This window comes from Varanus komodoensis, unplaced genomic scaffold, assembly GCF_004798865.1.
Source record: "Varanus komodoensis strain SLA01 unplaced genomic scaffold, ASM479886v1 scaffold3, whole genome shotgun sequence".
NCBI classification, from domain to species: domain Eukaryota; kingdom Metazoa; phylum Chordata; class Lepidosauria; order Squamata; family Varanidae; genus Varanus; species Varanus komodoensis.
The window spans coordinates 43,739,603-43,765,489 of NW_025335761.1; the positions used below are offsets into that span (position 1 = coordinate 43,739,603).

A 25,887-nucleotide genomic window follows, 5' to 3' on the forward strand; every position below is an offset into this window, starting at 1 on the left:
ACATAGGGTTCTTACCCAACCACAGCCTGAAGATTCCACCCTGACACTTACCCTCACTAGAACCACGTAAAATAGGTCAACCTGAGGGATAATGCCTGCCTCAAGATCACGTAGGGCATTACATCCCATTGGGGATTTGAACTCGGATTTCCCCACTCATCGGTTAACACTCTCTAACCACCACACCACCGTCGAGTCGTACAGTAAAATAAAATAAAGTCCCTAGCCGACACATGCAGGATTGCCCTGCCCCTGGGGAAGCGCTCTTGATCCTTTAAGCAGCTTCATCACCGTTCAAAAAAATTTAAAAAATCAACAAGGATCTCTTTTTTCGCGCTAGAAAAACGCTGTTCCTTTTAAATTTCTTCAGCTGAGAGGACTCCCTCTAGCAACCGGCAACCCCAGTGTGCCGCACAAACGAAGAGAAGTGTGTTACGGCGCACACACTGCCCGAAGACCAGTTCTTAGTGATGCAGAGAGTGTTTCTGCCGTTCACACGAGACGCGAGAGAAAAAACGATTGCGAGTGCAAGCTCTCCATCTCTCAAGCGTTCTTCTCTCCTTAGGCAGTCGCATAGTCGCCTATTATCCGACGAGGACCCCGCTGTTGCGTGGCTGCACAACGCAAAGCTGGGACGCGGGGCCTAGGCGGAAGGAAGGAGGCGTATTGTTGCCATCACTGCTCCTGTTACCGGCTTGTCCCGCGTTCTGTCGATGGGGATGGAAATGGACCCGCTGCTCCATGCCTTGAGTTACTTCAGGCGGAGGAAGTTCCAGCTCTGCTCTGATCTTTGCTCCCAGTTGCTGGAAAAGGAACCTGGCGACCAGGTAACTAATAGATCTAGAGCACGATAGGGTGGATCGGCAGGAGCGTGTGTGATGGGAAAACGAGTACATTAGTGCTTTGAACAGATTCGTTGGGGCCAACCGGAATGCTCTGCACCTCGAGGTCTCCTTGCTTTTCTTGGGTCCATCAGGCCCTGCAAGAACACCTTTTGAAATACTGGGGAACGGTAAACGAAACAGAAGCCTAATGTTAATCGGTTACCTTTGACTTTATAGCGTGGAATAGTGGAACAAATAATAAAACAAGTAATTTGTAGGCACGTACACAAAATCCACAAGACCAAATAGCCAACAGGCTATTAAGAACAAACCATATCAAGCTATTTAGTTTTATTCTTTTATAAGGTAATGTAGTACGAGAAGGGAAAACCTGCTTTAGCTAAACATAACTTTTGACACAGTTCTACATACTTTCTTCTCAAATATATTTGAGGATGATACACTGGAAGGCACTCATGTAAAATAAGCAAACAGCTTATTGAAAAACCAGTACTAAATGCAGTAATTAATGGTACAGTACATTGAAAAGAAGTATCCAGCCACGTTCAACTGCACCTGTTCTTAGTCTGATTTAGACAGACAATCTGACAAATTAGTTTTGTCAGCATTGATGGGAGAATTTGCAATCTATGGAATGCACTCCCCAGAGAGGTCCGCCTGGCACTGTCGTTATTTGTTCTTGGGCGCCAGGTGAAGACCTTTTTATTCAAATGTCATTTTAACTGTTAATAGTATTTATTTATTTTATTCTTTGGCCAGGGCGACTTAATTTATACTGTTAATTTATATTGTTTTAATGAAGTTTATTTATGTCTGTGAGCTGCCCCGAGGCTTTGGCGAATGGGGTGGCATAGAAGTTTACTAAATAAATAAAATAAATAAAAAGTATATAGAGAATAATTAAGAATAACCTTGGTTAGAAAGCAGCAAGCTAAAGAACTCCAAAGAAAAATGTAATGTGTTAGGAACAAAGTAATTTGGCTTTGTATAGTTGTTAAACAATTAGTTGGAATGGGGTGGAAAGGTATAACTGGGTCATGTGTAAGAAAGGCTTTCTTCCCCCCATCCTTGTTTGCTGTCCAGAATGGGAGGAAAGCTCTAAGTGTTATCATTGTAAATTGCAAGGATAAAGGATTCCAGGCAGGACTATGGAACGGGGAAAGCCCCCTTTCCCCACACACATCAAAATTCTGATCTGGCTTACTCCTACAAAACCTAATGTTCTAACCAATATAAGCTGTTCAGTTCCAAGCTTTGCTCCAGAGACTGTTCCCAAATTTAGGAAAGTAACAGTATTGTCCTTCTCATTATTAATACTTCTTAATCTGTAGCATTAGATTTTGTTTTGTGCTTTATAATTGAAGGAGGTCATTGACAGGAGTTTAGTTATTGGGAAGCACTGAAGACATACTAGCTACTATGCTAGCTAAATGTTTGTCATTGTGATAGGGGAGGAACAGTTTCAATATTGCACCCCCACAAGAACTCAGTTGTTGTAACAGCAAAGGAAATGGAGTGCCATCCACACACTAGGAAGTGGAGGCAGACCATACAATGTGCAGAGTAAGGGGCACATTTTGCCTCACCTAACAGTGTCCCAGCTTGCAGCCTGTTTGTTTTGTTGCTGAAGAATTCTTGAGTACCAAAGAAAGGCAAACTGATCTTTAACTGTAAAGATGAAGGGTGGGCAACCTGTGGCCTTTCAGAGGCTTTGGTCCACAATTCCCATCAGCTCTAGCTAGCATAACCAATGGGGAAGGGTGATGGAAGTTGTGACCCATCAGATATTTTCACCAAAAAGTTTCCCATGCCTGGCATAGACTAACTTTATGTCCACAATGTATGTGACCAATGTGACCTAGGAAATCTCTTTATATAATATACATAGAATAATTCAGTTCAGGCAATCTTTCAAACTGTAATTTGGAGGACTATAAATGAGCCATGGCATACCTAGGCCTCATGTGTTCCCTCTTTATATTAAAGATGAGGATATTAGAAACTTCCACCATAGTTTCCATTCAGACCACATTTGGAAAGATTTTCTCAACTGAGACTATTTATATAACTCTATCCCAATGTCTTAGGGTAGCTAATGATAGCCTTTAAATGGAAAATAGTCAGTTTTATTTAATTAAAGCAGAGGTAGCCAGGCTTGTTCAACGGATGAGCCACATATAGTAATTGTCATATTTCTGAAAGTTGCAAGCAGGTGCCTGCAGGCAGCAGTACTGGGCAGCAAGCACACACCTGATAGCAGCAGTGGCAGGGGGTGGCAAGAAGCAGGTGGGCACCCATGGGCACCTGCAGCAGCAAATTGCAAGCTTCAAAATAAACTCAAAGAGCCACATGCGACTCCTAAGTCTCAGTTAGGCCACTCCTGAACTAAAGTACGATGCAGATAGAAGGAGCAATCTTTTAGCCCCTGAACAGCATTTTAAATTCCCAGATCTAAGGTCAAAGAATTGGAATTGGAGCAGCAATTCTGCTTCTCTAAGCCCTCGCAGCTGGTGTGGAAAACCTGCTTCTTTCAGCAGTCAGGAAAGTAACTTTAGAGTAGGGGAAAATGGCACATCTTGGGAGACAGGGAGGGAGGAGAGATCAGGATATAATTTATCCCAAGGCCTCTCCAGCCTTCTAAACACTATTGCTAGACAGGCAAAAAAAGTCTGTCTAGTGAAAAGGCAGGTTAAGAGATCAGGTAGGCAAAAATCACATCCACCATTCCCTGCATATTATGACTGTAAAGCTTCACATTTGGGAGCTTATGATCATCACAGTAGAATTGTGCTCTAAGGGCACCAAGTAGCAGTTTGCTCAGCTTAAAAACAACTCCATATAAAAAGGTTTTACAAAATTTATATACTTGAGAGATTAAAATCACAATTTTACTTAGGCAATAACAATTAAATGCAAAAATGGAGACACAGATGTAATGTGCTACCCATATGTTCTAAACCATAAAACAGACTTCTACATCATGTATGTAGAGCCTTGACTGAGGTGCCATGCACGTTTTTTCAATGTAATAAGCACAGAAACACAGCTTAGGATAAACGTTTAATGCTAAAAAGTGTGAATGGTAAATGTCCATGGACTACATAGGGTAATTACACTAAGAAAAAGCTGAAAGGATAAATCTTAGATGAATCATGATTCTTTTCCAGAAGTTCCTCAAGATTTAACAGGAGATACAGCACTGATGTGTAAGTGGATTATTACTTGTAAAGTTGATGATGATACCAAATTTTCAATCCAAAATCAAACATGTATATTTTTAAAGGGGTAAAGTAGGTATTATATTATAAACAAGACTTTCCCATTTTGATATTGCTTTGCATCAGATAAACATGAAATAATTTGAAAATAGATTTTAAATAAAGTATAGCACTGAGAAATATTTCTACTAACTGTCCACCAATTGTCCATCTTCTCATTCATATTTTCATTAAGGAATATAATACAAGTCTACCACATGGATCAGAAATATCAACCACTTAGGTGTTTTGAAGCATTAGATTTAGGAAATATTTTTCTGTGTAGTTAAATGGTTGTGCTGATACTACACATATTTGATCCTGTTAAAACAGCCTTTCATTTCAAATTGTTGATCTAAAAACAAAAGGTACAAATGCATGCCATTTATAATACTGTGCTGGTACAGCACAGAGTACAGAATTGGGACTCAAGGAACTCAGTAGGACTTGCATCAAGGACAAATAATTATTTTAAGCTGCCATTTCAGTGTCTGTGTGCATGTGTATGAGAGAGAGAGAGAGAGACTAAATAACCTACTAGTTCCAAAAATAACCTTTCATCAACCACAACAAACACATCTTGGCTTCTGTGTTTATAGCAGTAGCATGACCCAGCAGGAATATGCTACTGTGCTGCTGTCCTGGTTGATCATCCTGATTAGTTGCTTAATCTGATTATTGTCCTTTGTGTTCCATATGTCAGTCTGAAGGGAAAGAGCTAACATAGCTATATAGTACTGAAGTACAAAAAAGAAAAACAGATCATCAGCTTTTGTTGAATTATGTAATTGTTACATATTTCAATAAAATGTATATGATATTGACCTCTTAGTATTCCATGTTTTTTGAGGAAATATTAGCTGCTATCCTCTGCCAAACACTATGGCTGTGCTCACACATAACACTAAGCAATTTTGCACAGTTACTTCATGGCATGATATCTCCCTTTGTGTCCTGGTTTCCTTGCTTCTCCACTTCCTTCCAAATGGGGGTACATATCCCACCACCCCTACAGCTGAAAATCAATCCCAGCTTGCACTGCTCCTGCCTGCCTTGCCTGCATATCCCTCATTGGTCCACACACTCCCCTGGGTGTGGGCACAGCTGGCTGCTCCTGTTTTTTTCCCCTCGTTTGTTTGTTTGTTTGTTTTTGGCAGCTTACAAAAGCTCTCCTGCAGGCAGGTGCATGGAGGACATCAGCACATGCACTCAGACCAGGGGCAAAGTGAATAGATACTGCTGGGCAGACTTTACCAAGGGTTTCCTCCAAGAATGTTTACTGGCAGACTGTCAGGACTTCGTTAGGCCTGCTGCTTGTAGGAGCAAGGAGACAGCAGGGTTTGTGGGGCATACTGAGAATTGTCAGGGACAAGATGGGACTGGGGCAGAAAGTGAAAGGCTGAGCAAGAGGCATGAGTTCCTCAGGTTGTTCACACTGTTGAAGAAGTTCCATGCACTGCCTGTGCAAGGCAACCTCCACATGAAGACACTTCTGGCTCCTGCAGTGGCCCAAACATGGTGCTGCTTCAAAGTTCAAAGCTTCCAGGCAGGAGTGCCAAGCCAAGCTGTCTCTGCAGTTCCTGCTTCTGGAGACAGTGTAGCATGATGCCCCACTGCAGGCAAATCCCATCACTGCAGCTGGGCATTTGAAAGCTATGTGCCAGCAGTGAAGACAGAGAAGCACAAAGCAGGGAATCAGTGTGGCTTGCAGCTGCCTTAGCAGTTGCTAGGCAGAACAGGACAACGAAAAATGGAGGCTGGAGCATATGCTGCAGTCATGGCTACTCTTTCCACCGGACTCAGTGGCAGAATAGTAGAAACCATGCAGAAACATTGTAACTGGGGTTGCACATAAGAACAAGCCATGAGGAAATACGGAAACCTTACAACAGGCACTGTTTCTCTGTGTGGGTTCATAGAAACCAAATGTGCCATGCTTCATCATGAATGCTGAATTCACACATAAGGACAAACCATGCCTGTGTGGTTTCTAGCATGGCTGATTATTATATATGAATTCAACCCATGTTTCATTGCAGTGTAACTGCCATGTCTTCTATAGAGACTTAATCAGTGGTAAAATGCTAGGTACTGGGGGAGAGTGTTTAAAGAGACATCTTTTCTCAAGTTATTTAGTTTAAAAAAGTTATTCTAGTTAAAAAAGCAAACTAAATTCACTCCTGCAAATCTGTTGCCTAATAGAGTATCTATAAAGATGTGCCTTGATCTACCCTTATCTATATATTTGAAACTGGCACATGGTCTTGGGTAAGCTACTTGCTTCACACTCCCATCTGAAATACTGGGCTTACTGCCCTACTCTTTGTCGGCTTTTAATCATGATAATGTGTGTGAAATTCTTGGATCTATCTGAAGTACTAGAAAGCTAAGTATTATTACCTCGTTTTTGCAGAATTTTCTCCCCACAATTAACTATTTTATAGCTGCTTAAAATATTTGTAACATCTCATAATGCCTGTTCCTCTTGTAATAAATACAATTTTCTTTTATACTGGGGGAAGGAGAAAATATCAAACAAAATGTAGTTAGGCTGATTAGTTCTAGCAGTAGCTGGATGGGAAGAGCCGAGTTTTATGCTAGCCATCCCAGCATCCCAGCCAGATTCTACAAATGAGGGCTTTCACAGTGCCATCTCCTGCCAGAGAGCTGGAAAATTGGAATTTAACATATGCATTGGAGATTGCTCGTTGTGTTTTGTTTCTGGCCCTTCAGAACTTATAGTAGAACTTTGAGATTGCAAGCTGACAATCTTCCCAAGAAAGTAGGCCTTTGCCAGCTTCTGAAATGTAATTACTGAGGAGGTAAAATGGGTCTGCCCTAGAAGGTATTCCTGAGCTTAGGTGCAGTCACTGAAAAGGCCTTCAGCCTGGTCCCAACTGAAATTATCCCTGGTTCCTGAAAATTATCTCAATCAACAAGGCTGTTCTTATGGGAAAAGTAGACCTTCAGATATTCTGGTCCTAAATCTGTTCAGTTTAGGTGTCACCAAGCAACCAGAGGTGTCTCTGTTTCAAAACTGAGCAAAAGATTGATTAAAATGGATCTAGACAATCTATTTCATCCAGAAACACTGAAGCTGAGATGCCGCCATGATTTCAAGTATCTTGTGAAACAGTATGATAGGATTCTATTATAATTTATAATCTAGACTGGTTGAAAATTCCTCAATTTGGCTGAACTAATAGAGGTGTTCCCCCCGCCATAGTCTAACCACATGTAGGGAGTGCCACCCCTTCCTGCCATGGGGCAGCTATCACTCCCACCATGCACTCCACCAGTAGACCTCTGGCTGCTCTTATTAGCCAGGTTGGGTATGGTTCAAGTACACTTATACTTGGCCTCACCTTTCACAGAATCCTTACATAAATTGAACTGCATCCAATTTAATTGGGCAAATCAATATGGAAGATTCATCTATTGGTCCTGCTCTAACTGCACCATGTATGACTGTTTCATCTGGAAAATGCCTTGCAGATTGGTTATGGCAATTACCACCTTGTGTGGCAAGACATCATCAGAACAACGTCTTTGGCTGGCTTTAAGTGAATATAATTGTTAATGGAAAGGGTAAGATTTCTTTGCCATTGCCACTGAGGAGACAGCAAGATGAACTGTGTAAATTCGCAGTGGCAGTGGGTGGATCCAATGTCAGTGGGCTATGTATCCACTCTGGATTTTCTTTTGAGCTTTAAAAGAACTATCCACAGTGGTGAACCCTATCCCTTCTAAGGTTGGAGAGGGGAGTCACAGGGCACAGCTAGCTGTTTGACTTGGAGGTCTGGCAGCATTGACAAATGTTGATACCACATTAAGGAGAACAGCACCTTGTCCTAGATTTAAGGGACAGTCCTTTGCATGTGACCCAGAAAAAAGCCCTACAACTGCTGATTGGGCATGCTGGGACTTGGAGACCATTTTCCAATTAAACATGTGGAGGATCGCACCTTTCAGGGAAGCTGTGTTCTGAGAGGGGCAACTTCTTTACCTCATTCAATTACGGAAGTTCTGTGAAATGTCCAATATCTACTGCTTCCAGTGGGTTCATCATCTCTTGTTCTACTTTCAAAGGAGGAACACATTGGCATTGATTCAAATCTTCCAGGCATCTTAATTCTTTTATGCAGGTTTTTAAAAGTATAGCTGAAATGGTTATATAACTTTCCCTTTCCTTCCAGCCTCTGAACTGCCTTAAAGTACACTGCTTTCTTCACTTGCTTGCTCATGGATGCCTTTGCCCCAGGGATTAATATCTGAAGCATTTATGAGAGGAAGTCATCTGCGCAAGAGTTCTTGAAACTGTCCCAGTATCAGACTATTTAGCAGATTTTTCAAGGAGTAGGAAGGCTGCTACTACAAAATCTCTTTGCTAATGCTCTGGCTCTGAGAAATCATGGATTTTCTATAATCCATTAGGTTTCCTTTGATACTTTTTGTTTGAAATGCTTGCATTGTATTGCTTTTAGCATATGTCTGTGATGAATAAGAAGTTAAGCTTACTTTGATTATAAATGTTGTTCTAAGAAACACACGATGGCCTGTTCAGTGTCTAAAAGGGGCTCTCTAATTATTTTGGCAGCTCCATTTTATCTCTCTAGCTTTCTTCCTGGACTTCTTTAACCTCATTAGATTTATTAAGTTACTGGAAGAACATGTGGAGATTACACTCTGTTTTTCAAACATTTGTTTTACTTTATGCTTGGTTGACTGGACTACAGTAAATATATTCAGGTTATTAGTAAACACATAGTATGTCAGCACATTACTCCTGGAAAGCCAATTTGCCACAGAAGGATATTGGTTCTGCAATTAGTTCATTTGGTTTGGATTTGTTTTGGTTTTTTGCAGTTAATTTCCAATAAATCCCACTTGTGTCAGAGGGTTCATGTGTTGATCTTAGTCTTCATCTAAGTTTTACTCTCAGGAGGTTTCTGCATAGCCCTACCACTCCAAAGCTCTTTTTAAATGTGTCCAAATCCAAAAAGGAACTTGGTATGAGAGTCTTTTTTAAGCATTCCATACAACTAAAGAAAGGAAAAAGTGCACAACAAACAGTACCTCTGCTTTTTAAAAGTAAACTCAGACAAATCAGTTGATTGTGTGTTCCTTTGGGTTGTATTTTATAGCATTTACAATATTAATGCAAAATGTGATAAACATACATTTACAAATCAAAGTTTGCAGCGCCGATATTATGTATGTATTTATTTCATTTTTATACCACCCAAGGTCGTTGTTGTTAGTTGCGAAGTCATGTCTGACCCATCGTGACCCCATGGACAACATTCCTCCAGGCCTTCCTGTCCTTCACCATCCCCCAGAGTCCACTTAAGCTCACACCAACTGCTTCAGAGACTCCATCTAGCCACTTCATTCTCTGCCGTCCCCTTCTTTTGCCGTCAGTTGTTCCCAGCATTAGGCTCTTCTCCAGTGAGTCCTTCCTTCTCATTAGGTGGCTAAAGTATTTGAGTTCATCTTCAGTATCTGGCCTTCTAAAGAGCAGTCAGCGTTGATCTCCTCTAAGACTGATATTCTGTGTTATTCTCTGCGGTCACTGGCAACATAGGAGGTTCCACATCATTGTCCTTTTTCTCCACTTTTCTGACTAAGTCTATAAAGAAGGTATCAGTCTTCATCCCTCCAACCTTCTCACATGGTATTTTCTACTTCTAGTATTGCACTAGTGCACTGTGCATCCTAACATCCCATGATACCATCTTTTTTGTTCTTTCGCCCTCATGTGCCTGCATCATATGTATACCCTGTTCAGTTTCATAAAAAAAAAATACTGAGGCCTGCTGATGTTGTATTGTCTGCATTTTATAGATCTTTCTGGTCACTGAATCTTGGTTCTCTTCTTTATCTGTGATCCAGGCTGCTTGGTGTCTGAAAGTACGAGCATTAACAGAAATGGTTTATGTGGATGAAATTGATGTGGATCAGGAAGGCATTGCTGAGATGATGCTTGATGAAAATGCAATTGCACAAGTTGCACGTAAGCTATATTTATATATGCTACAGAATGTATTGGCCATACCAGTTCATAACTCCCTCTCCAGGATTTCAGATTTTTTTGTTTTTTACTGTTAACTACATACTTTCCTGTTCCCACAAGCTGTGCCATGTTATGAGTTAATGCCATGTACTAGTAATGACACTACCAGTTAATATTATTCTATTCTTTTAACATGTTTTAAAATTCCTGTAATGTATTCCCTAATTGTGTCATCTAATCTTACAAGTTTTAGAACCTGTATGATGTATATTTTGTTGTTTGTATTTTTGTGTATATTCACTACAAAACATGTGTTGCCTTTAGTGAATAATTCCATATATAAAAACCTTATTATCCAATCTTTATTATAACCATTATCTGAGAGTCCCTTTTTATTTGCCAGAGGTTGCAAATTTAGCAGTGCAATTTCTCCAATGCCCTACTGAAGCCATGATGATTTATTTTACCTTTGGAGGCACAAGGCAGTCTCCTCTCTTATTGCAGCCCCTTGCAGTTAATGAAAGCAAGCTTTTTCTGAAAATGGTGCCTTTCTTGAAGATCTCCTGATCCTTTCTGGGGCTGCAGTGGTGGGGAGGGGATGGAAGAGCTTCCTGGTTCTGGTGAAGTTCTGAATGCAACATCATATATTTTCCCCACTCTTGCCAAACTGGATATGACATCATATATTTTTGCTGCATTCCAAACAATGTTGTCCCCAAAGCAGCCGTATCACCAGAAAAATGAGACCCAGGCCTTCACCTCAGACTTATAAGCTTGAAAGAAGTCACAAGGCAAGGGGAATAGGGAGAGAGCAAATAGCAGAGGAAGGTTTAACAGTGCCAGAATGAAGCAGGTATTTGTATCCAGTGATTGCTCTTCCTTGCATAGCACTGGACCAACCACCTATACAGATGGTCCTTAATTCTCTGGGAGTCCATAGAGGACAGCATCCTTTTCCATCACTTCTGCAATCACTTCAATCAGAGTGATGGAAAGCAAACTCCCTCCAGCTAATCTTTCTCTGGCTGATGAAAGGGGTCAGGCTGGACTTTGCCTTTGTCATCATATTCTTCAGTGGAGTGGCTCTGGTCCCCTGGCCAGTTGCAGAGGCCAAAATGTGTTTCTCTTCAACTGTTTAATTGCAGGGCAACTATCTATTAGCATTTATAATATAGCTCTTTGAAGCTGCCTTCTCCTTGCCTGAGTGTTCTTGAGGTATCAAATAGACTGTGTTTGGTTAACATATGTGTCCTATGAATAGATGCCTGAAAACAAGTAATTATACTGCCCAGTGTGAATGACATTTCAACAATTCATGATTTGCTCAATATTTTTACGATCAGTACAATTTTAGACATGGAAAACATTCCATAGGCAAGTATAATCCTGGATTCTCCGTCTCACCCATGCATCACTGAAATTTACTGTAACAAATTGCCTATTTGTAGAGGAGCAAGGCAAAAAGGATAAATGGGCTTGGTAGGAGAGGCAGGGAAGCATCTTCGAAACATAAAATAATTAAACTACTACTTCTAATTTTCTTTTTTTCTTTTTGTTTCAGGGCCTGGTACTTCACTGAAAGTCCCTGGAACCAGTCAGGGTGGAGGTCCTAGCCAGGCCGTCAGGTATTCAGTTTGCTGATAGGCTTAACTGAGCCAGGTGTCTAGTCATTATATTTAATTAATTTAAACTGGTAAATGTGAGCAAAAGTAGATTGGGAGCAAAAGTAGTGGGCTGTATAGCTTTATGAGATTTGTAAATACCTTAAAATTAGGAGGACATAAATATGCAAAGTGTATGAATGGGAGGAAACAAAACCCTTTCAGCATATTTGGATGATGAAGTTAGTTAAGTGGAAAATGTTACAGGCCATCTTTTCACTCAGTCATTAGAGGCCTTATGTTGGATTAAATACCTCTTTAACTTGGTACTAATTTTCATTCAAACTCTACTGCAGAGCTAATAATGCCACAATGTAAGATGAAGTGTGAAGCTGTTTGTGGATATAAACCAAAGCTGTTTGCAGATATATTCAGTTTATGTATGGCAAACCAACCTAATGCAGAGTCATCCTTACTCAGTAGTTCCAATTTGTAGACTTCCTTTGTTCTTTACAGCAGTAGAGAAAATCCCTTCAGCATGTCTTTTAATCTGTGTATTATTTCAGGCCAGTGACTCAGTCAGGGAGGCCCCTTACTGGATTTGTACGACCCAGTACACAGGGTGGACGACCAGGTACTATTGAACAAGCTATAAAGACTCCAAGAACTGCTCACACTGCCCGTCCAATGACCAGTTCTTCAGGGAGATATGTCAGGCTTGGAACGGTAAGGGTCAGGAGAGAGCAAACTGTATGTGCTGTTAATAAATGCAGCTGATGTAATGTCTGGCTGGGAAAGGCAGGCAGACTGCAAAAGGGAAGATGCTGGAGAGGTGGCAAGAATCCTTGAATAGGCTATATCCAGAGAAACGGCAAAGGAAGAGAGCGAGGAACAGAGAACAACCAAAGGACTTTGCAGTGAAGTGGGGTGGGGGAATGAAGGAAGAGTAGGAAAGGGCCTTCCTTGAAACAAATGTACATTGCTGAAACAGCAACATACACTGATCTCCCTGTTGGTCCCACAATTTTACTTGTGGATATTCCAGGTGCTCCCCTTCTTTTATTTATTGTTGGCCAGAGCCTGTAGTTGAGGCTTGTCATTAGGCTGTGCTATTGCTATGGCAGCAATGGGAGGGATGGAACCTGATTGACTCCATGAAGGGAACAAGAAAGGGGAATGGAGAGGAGTGTGGGCACCAGGGAATATTTGAATGGGTGTGTTGTTGCTTGCATGCACCACTTTGGGAGTTTCAGAATTAGAGGTTGTTTTGTTAGCAATAATTCAAACCGGCATATAAAGTAGCACTGTGGTGTTTTTCCTCCTACAGGCCTCAATGCTCACAAATCCTGATGGCCCCTTCATAAATGTGTCCAAACTGAACTTAAATAATTATGCTCAGAAACCAAAATTGGCAAAGGTATGTGTTTAATAAGGTGTTTAATATAACATCCTTGCATTTTTCAAATGTCTTCTGTTTACGAGCATACTGTGTTTCAATGTTAGGGCCAATTAATTTCCTGCTGCTTTTGTTAAAAGAAAAGTACTTTTCTGTACTTGTCCATTTTCTCCAAGAGAGATACAAAGGCCTAGTACAGACATAATACTCCAAATAAATATCCATGATAAAACAGATGGGAGCAAATCATAGGACTGTATGCTGTTTCCAGAAACGGCTAACTCATATCACCGATAAGCATTGCATTACATGCAGTGTTTAATAAATCAGAATTGAAGCAGTGTTCCAAGTTGTTTTCAAATCTTGATTAGGCAGCAAACTCTGGTTAGGCTTAACCAAATTGTGTGATTAGTGATAGTTATGGAACAGTTAGACCTAATATCAAGCCATGCTTTGGTGCTTAAAAAACAATGAGCAGGGGTTGAGTGGGCTGTTACCATTTCTTTTATATTAAGAATAGAAACTTCTACTTCTGTCTTGTGGCAGGTCATAGTTGCCTGTTGTATCCAAAGTAGGCAAACCCATAGTTTGCTGCAAACCATGACTGAAAGGTTGAAATAGCAGTGCACAAAGGGAGGAGGGAGCCTGCAAGCTTGAGGCTTGTGCTTGCTCGTTTCCTCAGTGCCAGTGCCAACAGTTTTCCATTATGTCTGAATGGTCCCATGTGTAATCACTGTTGTTATAAATTACATTTCTATACGTCCTGTAGCCAAAGCTGTCTAGGTTGTTCAAAATATTTAAGTCACCCATCCAGATTTCAACTGGGCCTGATACTTCTTAGCTTTCAAGATTAGGCAGGATCAGGCACTTCAGGCTATATGGGAGCTTAAGGCCAGCAATGGGAATTTACATTCCAGGAAGGAATGTATAATAAAGATTATGCAATTCACAATTACTTTGTTATGGGTCTAGTATCAGTTATGGGAGCTAATATTTTAGCCTGCTTGGCCATTTACTGGCAACATGGAGTTGAATGAGTATTTGCTGACTGTTTTGTCTGCCAGACTCCAAAGCTTTGTCTTTATTTGAAAATACCATTTTTTAAGAATTTGCACAAATATGTTAAGATGGTGTGAATAATTTCAAAACAAAATTAATGGTAGCACTGTGTATTATCCTAGCTCAGAGGTGGGAAATCCCAGAAGCACTGCCTAATTTGACCCTCCATTGATCTTTAGGTGGTTTCCTGGACCTTGTGTATTCCACACCCCACACACCCCCACCATTCGAAATGGTTGGAATGTCTTCCCCAAGGCTAGGTACTGATAGTAAGAGCTTTAAGCTAAAATATGATATATTTGGTTGTATTTGGCCCCACATGCTAATGGAATTTGGCTCTTGAGAGCTTCTCTAAAATTGAGTTTTCAGAGGTATCAAACCCATACTTTTGTATAATATAAACAAATTGTAATGGAGTGTTCTAGATAATTCATCTTTCTTTCAAGTCATATTTTTGCTGTGTTCTTGTAATCGTATAGCAAGAAAAACCATTTAATGTATGTATTGCAGATAAAAAGCCATAATTTGCTGGAGGTATGACACTCCCTGAGTTGAAAAGAATACAATGTTCTTGTCTAATGGGGTTTTAAGCATGCATGCAAGACAAACAAAATACTAAAAAAATCTTTAGCCAGCTTTTATGAATCCACTCAGAGCACAAATTTATGGGTGTATCTGCAAGTCAAAATCTCAAATTGCAATATATATCTTCCTTTTGATATCAGAGTGCCAGCTATAGTGCATTTCCTCCTCTCAGTACTCTCTAAAACATTGGAGTTGTGAGCATGTACTTCAGAGACCTCATTGGTCAAGGAAGGCAAAAGCAAACCAGAATGAAAACCTGACACAACTCAGTCACTTCCCAAATGGATATATAGATTTTTATTTCAGGTTTTCCATTTGGCCACTTGACAAATGCTGCTGGCAATGCAGGGTTAAGTGGCTCACCAAAAATGGGTTGGAAGCCATAGCTTTTTTTTAACTTCTGCAGCTTATTCAGATAATATTCAGTGAAAAAAAATCACACACCATGTTAAACCACCCTGAGAATAAGCCACAGTGGGTGGGTAGCGTCTCCTGAACCCAAAGAATGCAATGGCCCATTCAGTGGCTTGCCATGATTTGTTTCTCTCTCGGTCCTTCTGGTGGCTGCCAGTACATATCACAGGGGCCTTTGCATGAGAAATCCTTGTTTCCTCATTTCCTATGTCAGAGCTTTTTCTGAAACTAGTACACGGGGGTTGCCAGCTACCAAGGGAAACTGACATGCACTAAATTTCCAAAGTGTTTTCTGAATGCAGAAATGTATTTATCGGGGGGAGTGGGCTCTTGTACAAATGTACACAATCACCTCTGCTACGGAAACAAGCATATTGGTACAGTGGTACCTCAGCTCACAAATGCCTTGGTTCATGAACAAAAATTTCTGAAAAATTTTGACTTGGGTCGTGAACACCGCTTTGGGTGGCAACCAAGATCGCAGCCATCTCCACCCCCCCCCCCCCCCGGGTGGGGAGATAGCCACGATTGCAGTTCTGCTCGTGCAGGGAAGGCATGCGTGATCAGAGGCGCGCTTCTGCAGGAAAGACAGGAGCAGCAAAGCAGAGCCGCAGGGGAGATGGCTGAGATTCCACCTGCCTTTCCTGCAGGAACGCGCCTCTGATCAGGCACGCCTTCCCTGCACGAACGGAACTGCAACTGCGGCCATCTCCCCACCCCCAGTGCACTGTTTGCACCCATCTTCCCTCCCCCAGTACGCCCGCGATCACGCCAGGATGATGGACGCCTGCAAGGATGACGGGTGCGTGCAGGGATGACAGGCAAGTGCAGGGATGACAGGCATGATCTTGGTCGTGTGGGGTGGGAGGGGCGGGGAGATGGCTGCGCTTGTGTTTGGGGTGGTTGGGGGGAGATGGCTGCTATCTTTGTTGTTGTCACGTTGCTTCACATTTTTCTGATTTAAAAAATGGTTACAGAACGGATTAACCTTATTTACATTGAACCTTATGGGGAAATTTAACTTGGCTCATGACCAATTTGGGTCACGACCAGAGTCCTGGAACAGATTAAGTTCGTGAACCAAGGTACCACTGTATCTTGTTCTTACCTCACTTTGGTGCTTCCCTTACTAGGAAATGTCATTTTTTTCAAAATTCTGCTTCATATTCTAATAAAGAATACCAGTCCCAAAGCTCTTTTGCTTCTGCAGCTGTGAGATGCTTTCAACTCCTTCCACCCCATTTTGTTCTTTTTGCTTCCCTGTACTGGTGTTTGTGGCTGGCTTTCACACATACATAAAGAGTACAGAGCAGTGAGAGGAAGCTCAAAACATACTCAAATATCATGGAAAGCAGATGGAGGGTGTTCAATTTGTTCTGGATGGAGTGGTTCTCTCCCTGAATGAGCAGGTTTGTAGTGTGTAGGTTCTCCTAGAACCATCTTTGTAACATAAGGTTCAGGTGGCCTCAGTGGCATGGAGTATCTTGTACAAGTTTTGGTTGGTGGCCCAGCTATGTCCCTATTTGGATGGGGCCAGCTTGCTTTCAAGTAATCTATGCTTCATGTGGGGCTGCTCTTGGAAACTGCTTGGAAGCTACAGCTTATGCAGAATGTGGCAGCCAGATTAATAATTGGAACCCATGGTCTCAACATATAAGATTGTTTCTTGCTCTTTTTTACAGGACTATTCTTCATTGTGTATTTTTAATTCTTAATTTTTATGTTTTTAATGTTTATATTTGTATAAGATTTTATGACAGTGTTTTCTATTTTATTCAGTTCTTTTTATGAACTGTTGTATGAACTGCTGCTCAGCGAGCTCTAGCAGTATAGAAATGAAATAAATGAAATTGAGGGCTCACAAAGGCTAAGTCTGGTAATATCCGAAAGGGCAGTGAGGAACTGAGACAAGTTTCTCAAGGTGATAGAATGAGCAATCTTCCCTGCTTAGATCATTCTATGTTCTCAAGACTAGCAGAAGTGGAATACATTGTGCAAAAGAAACAAACTGATAAAATTCTCTTCAATTTGTATAACTTCTACCCATTACTGAGTTGACCACAAATCTGATCTTGGGTTTTAGGAGCAGTATTGGCTTTGAATGGAAAGACAGGAATAAAAAGGCAGACAGAGCAATCCTGTAATCTATAGACAGCATCTATAGGAGGGCCATAGGATTGGTTGGATTCCCAGCTTAAAGGTCAGAAAAGAGCTCCAACCTCAAAGCTGTGGACCTGTACTCAGAATATCCTTCCCTCACCATAGCCAGCACAGAAAGGACTTTGCCAGCTGCATCGCTAGGGTTGCAAGAGCAATTTGTAGAATGGGTTTAAGGTCTGTTACAGTGAGCAGACAGGAGAAGAGATGTATTGATATGATGTATCTTGGCAGTGCATTATTTTCCTTTCTTCTCCTTCCTAAGCAATACAGTTAGATGGCCAAAATCAGCTGTCTAGCTGCTTTGCAGGCAGGAGGAATGCAGAAACTGCCTTCCTCTCCATACTCTATGCCTCACTGAATGCCCTTCATCTTCTGACTTTGAAGGGTTGCAGGCAGCTTCATTAGATTATGCCCTTAATCCTCTAATGATTTGTTTTATTTACATTTATCTAATATTTATTAGATAAACTATTAAACATCTCTAATCTGCCCGATAGCTAATATTCTCTAGAGATCTAGTTGCAACCACCAGAGTCCAAAGGGCAACAAATGGTGGGTTCCATACATCTGCTGTGGCCTTTCTGTCCCTTCTTTATTACCCCCACCCCACCCCACCCCACCCCACAGACAAGCTACTTGTGTAAGATCCTTTGGAACACTGCTTAATGTGATGCAAGGGGCTGTGGCTGGAACAGAAGGAGCTTTCTGTTACTCAGAGCTCTAGTATATTGAAAAATTTGACAGATTCTGATGTAAAATTAAGAATCTTATCCTGACATGGCAGTACTCTGTGCAAGCTTTCACCAAGTGAATTCATTAATCCATCAAACATTTTGTATTAAAGTTGTTTTTGACTTTAAGTGGGCTGTTTGTTTGTAATTATAAATGGCTTTTGTTTTTCTGTGGCTTGACTGCATCTTGTAAATTTTTCTCTAAACAGGCATTGTTTGAATATATTTTTCATCATGAGAATGATGTTAAGAATGTAAGTCTGCTTTCTTTTAACTTTATCATTCTGTCTCTTTTCAACTGAATTACTGCTTCAACTGCAATTAAACTGGTTGAAGAAAATTCTAGCTGTAGCTTCTGTGATATTAATGGTGCATTGTTTAACTTCAAAAAATATTTAAAAAGTCCAGTCAATTTACTACCTAGAATTCTGCTCATCCATCTCTGAATCCACTCCTGGGAAACTGTGCTACTATATGTGCTGTGCAGTTGATTTAAAATGATAGACCAGTTGAAATACTGCAGCAACTTGGGCATACCATAAAGCTGTTGCCTACCTTAGATCCGTATTTCTTTAGAATCAGAGAACAGAAACCTGGGACATATGGAAAGGCGCATGGATCAATGTGCTAGTGGCCTGAATTGTTTGCAAGAACAACTTGCCATGCAAAAGAAGAACCTAGACTGGAAAGCATTATGATGGATTTTTCTGTAGGGATATCACTACCTTGAGGATCTTGCCATGTGGCAGGCACTCATAAAAATAATTTCCAGTCTTTTGAGTTTATTTCTGAATGGCGATCATTGATATTGTAAAGCTGCTGTCTTCTGTCAGCTGTTAAATTCTGCTCTGGACAGCGGAGTTCTACCCATGTCCTTCTAGCATATGTCTTGCCAGATAATGTACTGGTTGTGTCCTTACTTTGAGTTTTTAAAAAAATTGTGTTTGCAGAATTGAAGCATGCTAGTTACATTTTAAGGGGTATCAGTTTGCTCTAGGTGATAGAAACTGTGTAAGTGATTTTAGGATTTAAAAGTGCCCAGGAATGTTCCAAGTCCAGCCCTGTGCAAGGTGCTTCACACATGTTAGCAGCAACTCAAACACATAGCTTGCTGGGGCTGATTTTCCTCCCGCAGCTCCCTTCTTCCTGTCACTTCAAGCTGCAAACTATTTTTCCAACTTAAGGGAATGTCAAACACAGCATGAGTGTTTAGTTGCAGGGAACAGCTGAAGGGAGAGAGCATCCAATAAGCAATAATACACATGTGATATGATGCGTGTACATTGCTCAGTCATGAAGGTTGGCTTTAGTGGAACTTTCCGGCATCTGAGTGGTTTAGAGTAGCAGGACTCCTCTAGATGATGCAGCCTTACCACCCTTTCAGTATTGTGCCAGTTTGGCCAATGCTGAGACCCAGGGGTCCTGAATTACAGAATTCCCTTCTTGGTAAAAACTTCCATTCCTGGTGTTCAAATATCTGCAGTTGCACATTTCTACAGAATTGAATTTTGATCAGGCATACACTTAACTCTGAATCCCATTCTGTGTTTTGAAAATATTTTCAAGTGCACCTGCGTTTCTCATGGCATTTATCAAATTTGCTTCAAAGAAAATGTGTGTCGGTCTCAATTACATATAATTTTTTTGTCTTAAGTTGTTAGCTTGAGTAGGTTGTGCAGGCTCATTTTGAGATAATTGAACTTTAGTAGCACTGAAAATTCAGTGAACAACAAATTTTAGAGCTTTGAAATGTCACATCAGAACACCAGGGCATGCACAATCTAGATTGTTTCTACAGCACTTGGAAGTAGAAATTTCAGAAGCCAAATTAGATTAGAATATACACATGATTTACCAGCAGGGAATTCTGTACTTAAATAGCAAGGGTTGAATTGTTTGAAACAAAGTCGTTCTCTGATGACAATTGCTGATTTTACATGGTATGAGTATTTTTATGAATATGATTTTGCAGTCTGCTTTATAGAATAAGGCGTGCTTCTCTGTGCTGTATCTTAGCACTATACTTGTCTTTAAAGGTATTGATTATGTACATCCTTTTTTTTTTTTTTGAATAAAGCAACTGTTGGCCATAAAAAATCGCTTTATACCTTTATGAGGCCAACTCAAAGATCCCCTAAATTGTGCAAGCTTTCAAGATATCCAGATCACCTAATCAACCAAGATGTTGCAAAAAATTGGTTGACTGGGTAGGTGTGAAGGAAGGCTGATTAGATGTCTGCTGCCATTCTCACAACCCTTTAAATTGCATCTCCTTGTTATCCACCTGAAAAGGTAAAAAGGTAAAGGTCTCCCCATGACATTAAAGTCCAGTCATGACTGACTCTTGGGGGTGGTGCTCATCTCTGTTTCCTAGCTGAGAGAGCCAGCGTTTGTCCACAGGCAGTTTCCATGGTCTTGTGGCCAGCATGACTAAACACCGAAGTGCACGGAACACTGTTACCTTCCCACCGAAGTGGTACCTATTTATCTACTTGCATTTGCATGCTTTCGAAATGCAAGGTTGGCAGGAGCTAGAACAAAGCACAGGCGTTCACCCTGTCTGTGGATTCGAACTGTCAACCTTTCAGTCAAGCAGCCCAGAAGCAGTTTAAACCACTGCACCATCCACAGTCCACCTGTACAGACAGTCTAATACATGTTTGTGGGCATGTACATTTTTATTATACTGAAATGTGTGATCCAGCATGACATTCAAGACATTCAGGATTGGGAAGAGTTACATTCTAGCACTTAAGCAATTGATTATGTTTAGGTTTGTTAATGCAATTCTGCATGGGGCTTATACTAAGTAGGACCTGGTGCTACTTTAATGTGCTTGTCTTGACATACAAAGTCCTAAGCAGCCTTTAGGACCCCCTTCTCCCATATATCTCTACCTGCCCATTAAGATCTGGACAAGAGGTCCTTCTAAAAGAGTCATTTCTCAAGGAGGTGAGAAGGGTGGCAAATAGAAGAAGGAACTTCTCAGTGGCTGTCTCCCATCTATGGAGCAGGCTACCCAGAGAAATTTGTCTGGTACCAACATAATTTACTTTCCAGCGCCAGGCAAAAACATTTCTCTTTTCCAGATATTTCAGTAACTGATTTTAAAACTGTTTTAAAATATTTATATACTGAAGTATATGGTTGTTCTCACTTGTTACATTCTTAAATGGCCATTGTTATATTTTATTGTTGTTTTATATGATGATTTTATTATTTTACTGTTTTAATGGTTGTGATTCTGATTATTGTTGTAAGCCACTTAGAGATTCCTGTTGGAATTGTTAGCAGCATACAAACAAACAAACAAACAAAATAAATAAATACTTTTATCTTTCCTCTGCTGTTTTAACATATATAGCACAATAAAGAAACAGGCAAAAAGCAATATTTTTCTCTTATATGTGATGTTCTCTGCTTTAATCTTATGGGGCATATATGCCTTGCTCATTCTCAACTATATATTTTTACATTAAATTGAAACTGATTTTCAAAAGGTTTCTTTGTCTTTCAAGGCTTTAGATTTGGCAGCATATGCCACACAACATGCCCAGTTCAAGGACTGGTGGTGGAAAGTGCAAATTGGGAAGTGTTATTACAGGTAAAATATCTCATTCATTTTAAAATGGACCCAGTAGCCTTCTGCCCTCTTTCAGCTTTACTGTTCTGTGATTCTATGAAAATGGAGGACTTGATCCACTCCAGCATGGGGATATGTCAGCTGCCTCATAGGGCTTGCTCCTAGCTCCAAACTGCCACTGAGGCATGTGCTGAGGTGCATGAATGTTAAAGGGAATGATATGCATGTGCATTCATCCTTCATTCTCTTTCAACCTCACCATCTTCTTCAGTTTCAGCCATGAGCTAATTTGCAAACAAACATTCTGAAAGATCTAAGTTCATTTTGTCTCATTTCAAGCCAGCAGCCATTTCCATTCACAATTAAGATGGACCCCTAAGTTTTTTTGTGAGATTTCCCTAAGATGGAAAATCTCAGTTTTAAATTGGATATGAGTTTGAATCAGAGGTAAGAGTCAAGTGCAGGCAATTGAGTAGGGAGAGTCTCTAGAGATAGAACAAAGAGAACAAAGCACCTATCAGTTGAATGGAAGTGAATAATTAATAATTTGCACCATTCTCTTAATTTGATTTAAAGGGTTTTTTGAAGGTGGCAAAACTCGTGCAAATAATATTGTCACAGAATATGCTAAATGAGTGGCTGAAAATTAAAGCTGCATCATTAGGCAGAGGAAAGTAGTTCCTCTGTGCAACCAGATTAATTAAATATAAGATTTTAAGTATATATAAGTATAAACAGAGTGGCTGATAATTCTTGTGCCACTGCAGTAATATTGGGCCTAATACAGTGACCAGGTTCACACTGAATGGTAAGCCATGGTTTATTTAACATAAACCATGCTAAATAGGAGATGATTTGAATAACCATGGTTAGTTTTCTCAGTCCTTGAGTTCTTTGTTTCTCTCCTTTGCCTGTTTCCTCTATGTATCCTACTACCTTTATATCACTGCAGTACTGGCATGTAAAAAGGCTAATTTTTTAAATTGCACTTGCCTGCTACTTGCCTGTAGCCTTACAAATCAATCTAGGATTCTGAGTTTGAATGTAATAATCCATGGTTTAAACAATTCACATTTCACAATCCAACCCAAACCATGGGCTCTTTTTCATGGTTGTTCATGGTTAGCAACCCATAGTTAACTCGCAGTTCTTGGTATGCACCTACTGACAATACAAAATTCAACAAACCATGGTTAATTAAACCATGGTTTGTTGTCTTGTGTGAACAAGGCCATTACTTTAGTTACTTTTATTCTTTATGCATGAAGGGCTGTCTGGAAAAAGTTACACAATTTATGCTGTTGGAAAGGGGCTGTTTATTATTTATAATCTTGATTAAGAGTGTTTCAGCAAGAGAGAGAAATTATACAGATTTAGTGTATCTTGGAAATTAACTAGGTTTTGTATAGATTTTTGCCTGGTGAATGAAAGAGGCTGAAAATTAATGGTGAATTTGCATGGCTGTCAAAATGATCAACACTCATTTTTATATAAATACAAAAACATCATATAGAGTCAATTTGAAGACTATGTGCCTCAATGAGCAGTATCTAAACAGGCCACTGTACAAGCAGGCACCATTGCCAGTTTTGTTTTAGAAGCAGAACCCACTGCTGTGCAGTAAGGATTTAACACTTGGCAACTGGCAATGGACGGATATGATCATGCTTGTATCAGTACAGCTCCGCAGAGCTCACATTAAGAGAGTTCTGCTGACATTCCCCACTTCAGAAATGAGCATTTCTGCTAGTTATGGGGCTTCTTAAAATTGATACTAGAATCCCCCTTGAGGAAAAGGTTGGTTCCACTTGTAGAATGGAATTGGTAGGGGTGAGTACTGCTCTATGACTTTTCCCATGTATGTTGTCTGTGAATGTCTGTGAATAAATTTGGACAAATTGAACAAACAAAGTTCTATTTTAAGATGTTTTGGGCAGGGCCAGAAAAAGATTTAAATGTCCACTGCCCAGCTGGGGGGAAACTGGAAATTTTATTTCTAATGTAATATGTTGAGGCATGGGGCTATATGCTTTTGTAGCTCATAATTTAGAATATTTATTAAAATATAAGGTTAAAACTGCTACTAGTTTTTCAGTTTTCACATCTATTATTCTGTCTTCCCTCAGGCTAGGATTATATCGTGAAGCAGAAACACAATTTAAATCAGCTCTCAAACAACAGGATATGGTAGATACAGTATTGTATTTGGCAAAGGTAAGTTGAGCTATACAATTAACATTTCATTTCAGATTTACATTTTGAAACTGTAGTCTGGAAGTGAGGTGAAAGCAGAGCTTAAATTTGAATTTGTTTTACCTTTTGCAGGCTGGACAAAACCTTTACCTTTTCTGCTTAATACAGTTTAATTTTGTTTGATTTTTCCATTTCCTTTGTTTACGTTAATGTCAGTAGAAATTCATCATTGCAATAATTTGTTAAAATCATAAGATTCTTTCAGAGTTCCTCCCTATACTATTTTTTCTCATACATATATATGTATATAAATATAAATAAAAACTACATTTGGGGTTATATTCAAAAGTGACTGGGTTCATACAATATGATTTTTGTCATGTCTTGTCAGTCATTACTGCTGAGTGCAACCCCAAATCAGGTTTCTTGTGTCATGTGAATCTGCCATGTCTTATTTGGGGTGGCGTATAAGCACAACTTCCAGGCTTAAAAGCAACCCTTCAGTCACTGCTTGTTGTAGGGTTTAGTAGCCATCCCTGAGCTTGCCATGTCATCTGAATCCAGATTATACCTCAAGAAATCCTTGTTGTTGTTATGTGTCATCCAGTCATCTCTGACTTATGGAATTAAAACCCCGCAAAATGCTGTATCCATGACACCTGCTTAGCTGTTCTACATTCAAGGCTGTGGCTTTCTTTATGGCATCACTCCACCTCTTATCTGGTCTTCCTTTTCTTCTTCTGGTTTCAGCTATGCCTAGCATAATTGTCTTCTCCACTGAGTCCTGCCTTCTCGCAAAGCAAGAAATCACCACTGCTACAAACGAGCAAGTGCTGGGCATGCAGCTCAGATAGCCACACCCAAAGTGCCCAAGTAGCACTTGGCAGCAGCTGTCAAAAGCTTTCCCCTTGCCCTGTGCTACTGGGCAGGGCAGCCAGTCAAGGCTATCCCCACACCACAACTACCAGTCCTCTCTAAACTAGACTATTGCAAGGCACTGTGTGTGGAACTGCACTTGAAGATAGTTCTGAAGCTGCAGCTTGTGAAAAATATGGCAGCCAGGTTATCAAATCTGGACCAAAATCTTTGAACACATAACACCAGTAATAGTCTGCTTGAGTGGCTGCCTATATGCTTCCAGTCCTGATTTAAGATGAGGGTTATTACCTTTAAAGTCTTAGATGGCTTGGGATACCAGTACCTGATAGAAAGCTTGTCCCAGTTATGCTCAGCGTCTCAGACATTTCTCTGACTGCCATCTCTAAGGCTTGGTTGTGGTAACATGGAAGTGGGCTTTCTTTGTGATAGTTCAGGAATTATGGAATGATGTCCCCAACTGAGGCCTGGCTGGCACCAACTTTACTCTCCTTTCAGCCCCAGGTAAAGACTGTCCTCTGTGCCAGGGCAGATGAGGATGATGTTGGCTGGCAACTGCAGTGTGGTGAAAGGAGCAGCTCAGCGGATCATGTGTCAGCCAAGCCAACCACAGGCTGCCCTGTTTGTCACTGCTGCTTCTTGGCAGTAGCACTGCGGGGTGGGGCAAGCCATGCTCAGCTTGGCCTCTTGCAGAGGAGGCCAAACAGAGTATACCCAGTCCTTGATATGGTGCTGCTGCCACCAAGCATCACACAGGGGCAGCACTGGCAAGTTGGGCACACTCTGCTCAGCATTATCTAGAGAAGACCAAGCAGAGCATGGCTCACCCCACCCTCATTTCACACTTCACCTGTGCAGTGTCAGTAGTGCTGTCACTAAGCGGGTGTGGCACCAGACAGAAGCAGTATCCACAGCAGCTCATGTGGTCAGCTTGCGAGTTGGCTTGAGGGCCGAACTTGGAGTTCTGCCAGTGTCCCATCAGGTACTTGTGTTAGGACCAAATGGGGAGGAAAGGGAACCATGAAGTACCCTACCTGGGATGCACTCAGTCATTTTTCAGGCACATCACAGGTAGAGTGGCTTCTAAGCCAGACTGGAGCCATTTGGCCTAGCATATTGTGCAAACCAGCCTAACTAACCTATTAGTAGAACAGGCAGGAAGGAGGAAAGTGCA

At 40.7% G+C, this 25,887-nt stretch overlaps 1 protein-coding gene across 1 annotated transcript in view; it reads left to right on the top strand.

Moving 5' to 3' along the window:
• Nucleotides 1-637: 637 nt before the first annotated feature.
• The window catches only part of TTC8 (tetratricopeptide repeat domain 8), a 41,747-nt gene continuing 16,497 nt past the window's right edge, over nt 638-25,887 (top strand). The window contains exons 1-8 of the mRNA XM_044436674.1: nt 638-827; nt 9,995-10,115; nt 11,677-11,740; nt 12,283-12,442; nt 13,044-13,133; nt 18,271-18,315; nt 21,580-21,665; nt 23,771-23,858. Of these exons, the coding sequence (XP_044292609.1) occupies nt 714-827; nt 9,995-10,115; nt 11,677-11,740; nt 12,283-12,442; nt 13,044-13,133; nt 18,271-18,315; nt 21,580-21,665; nt 23,771-23,858 (768 nt within the window). The 5' untranslated portion in view covers nt 638-713. The remainder of the gene's footprint in view (nt 828-9,994; nt 10,116-11,676; nt 11,741-12,282; nt 12,443-13,043; nt 13,134-18,270; nt 18,316-21,579; nt 21,666-23,770; nt 23,859-25,887) is intronic.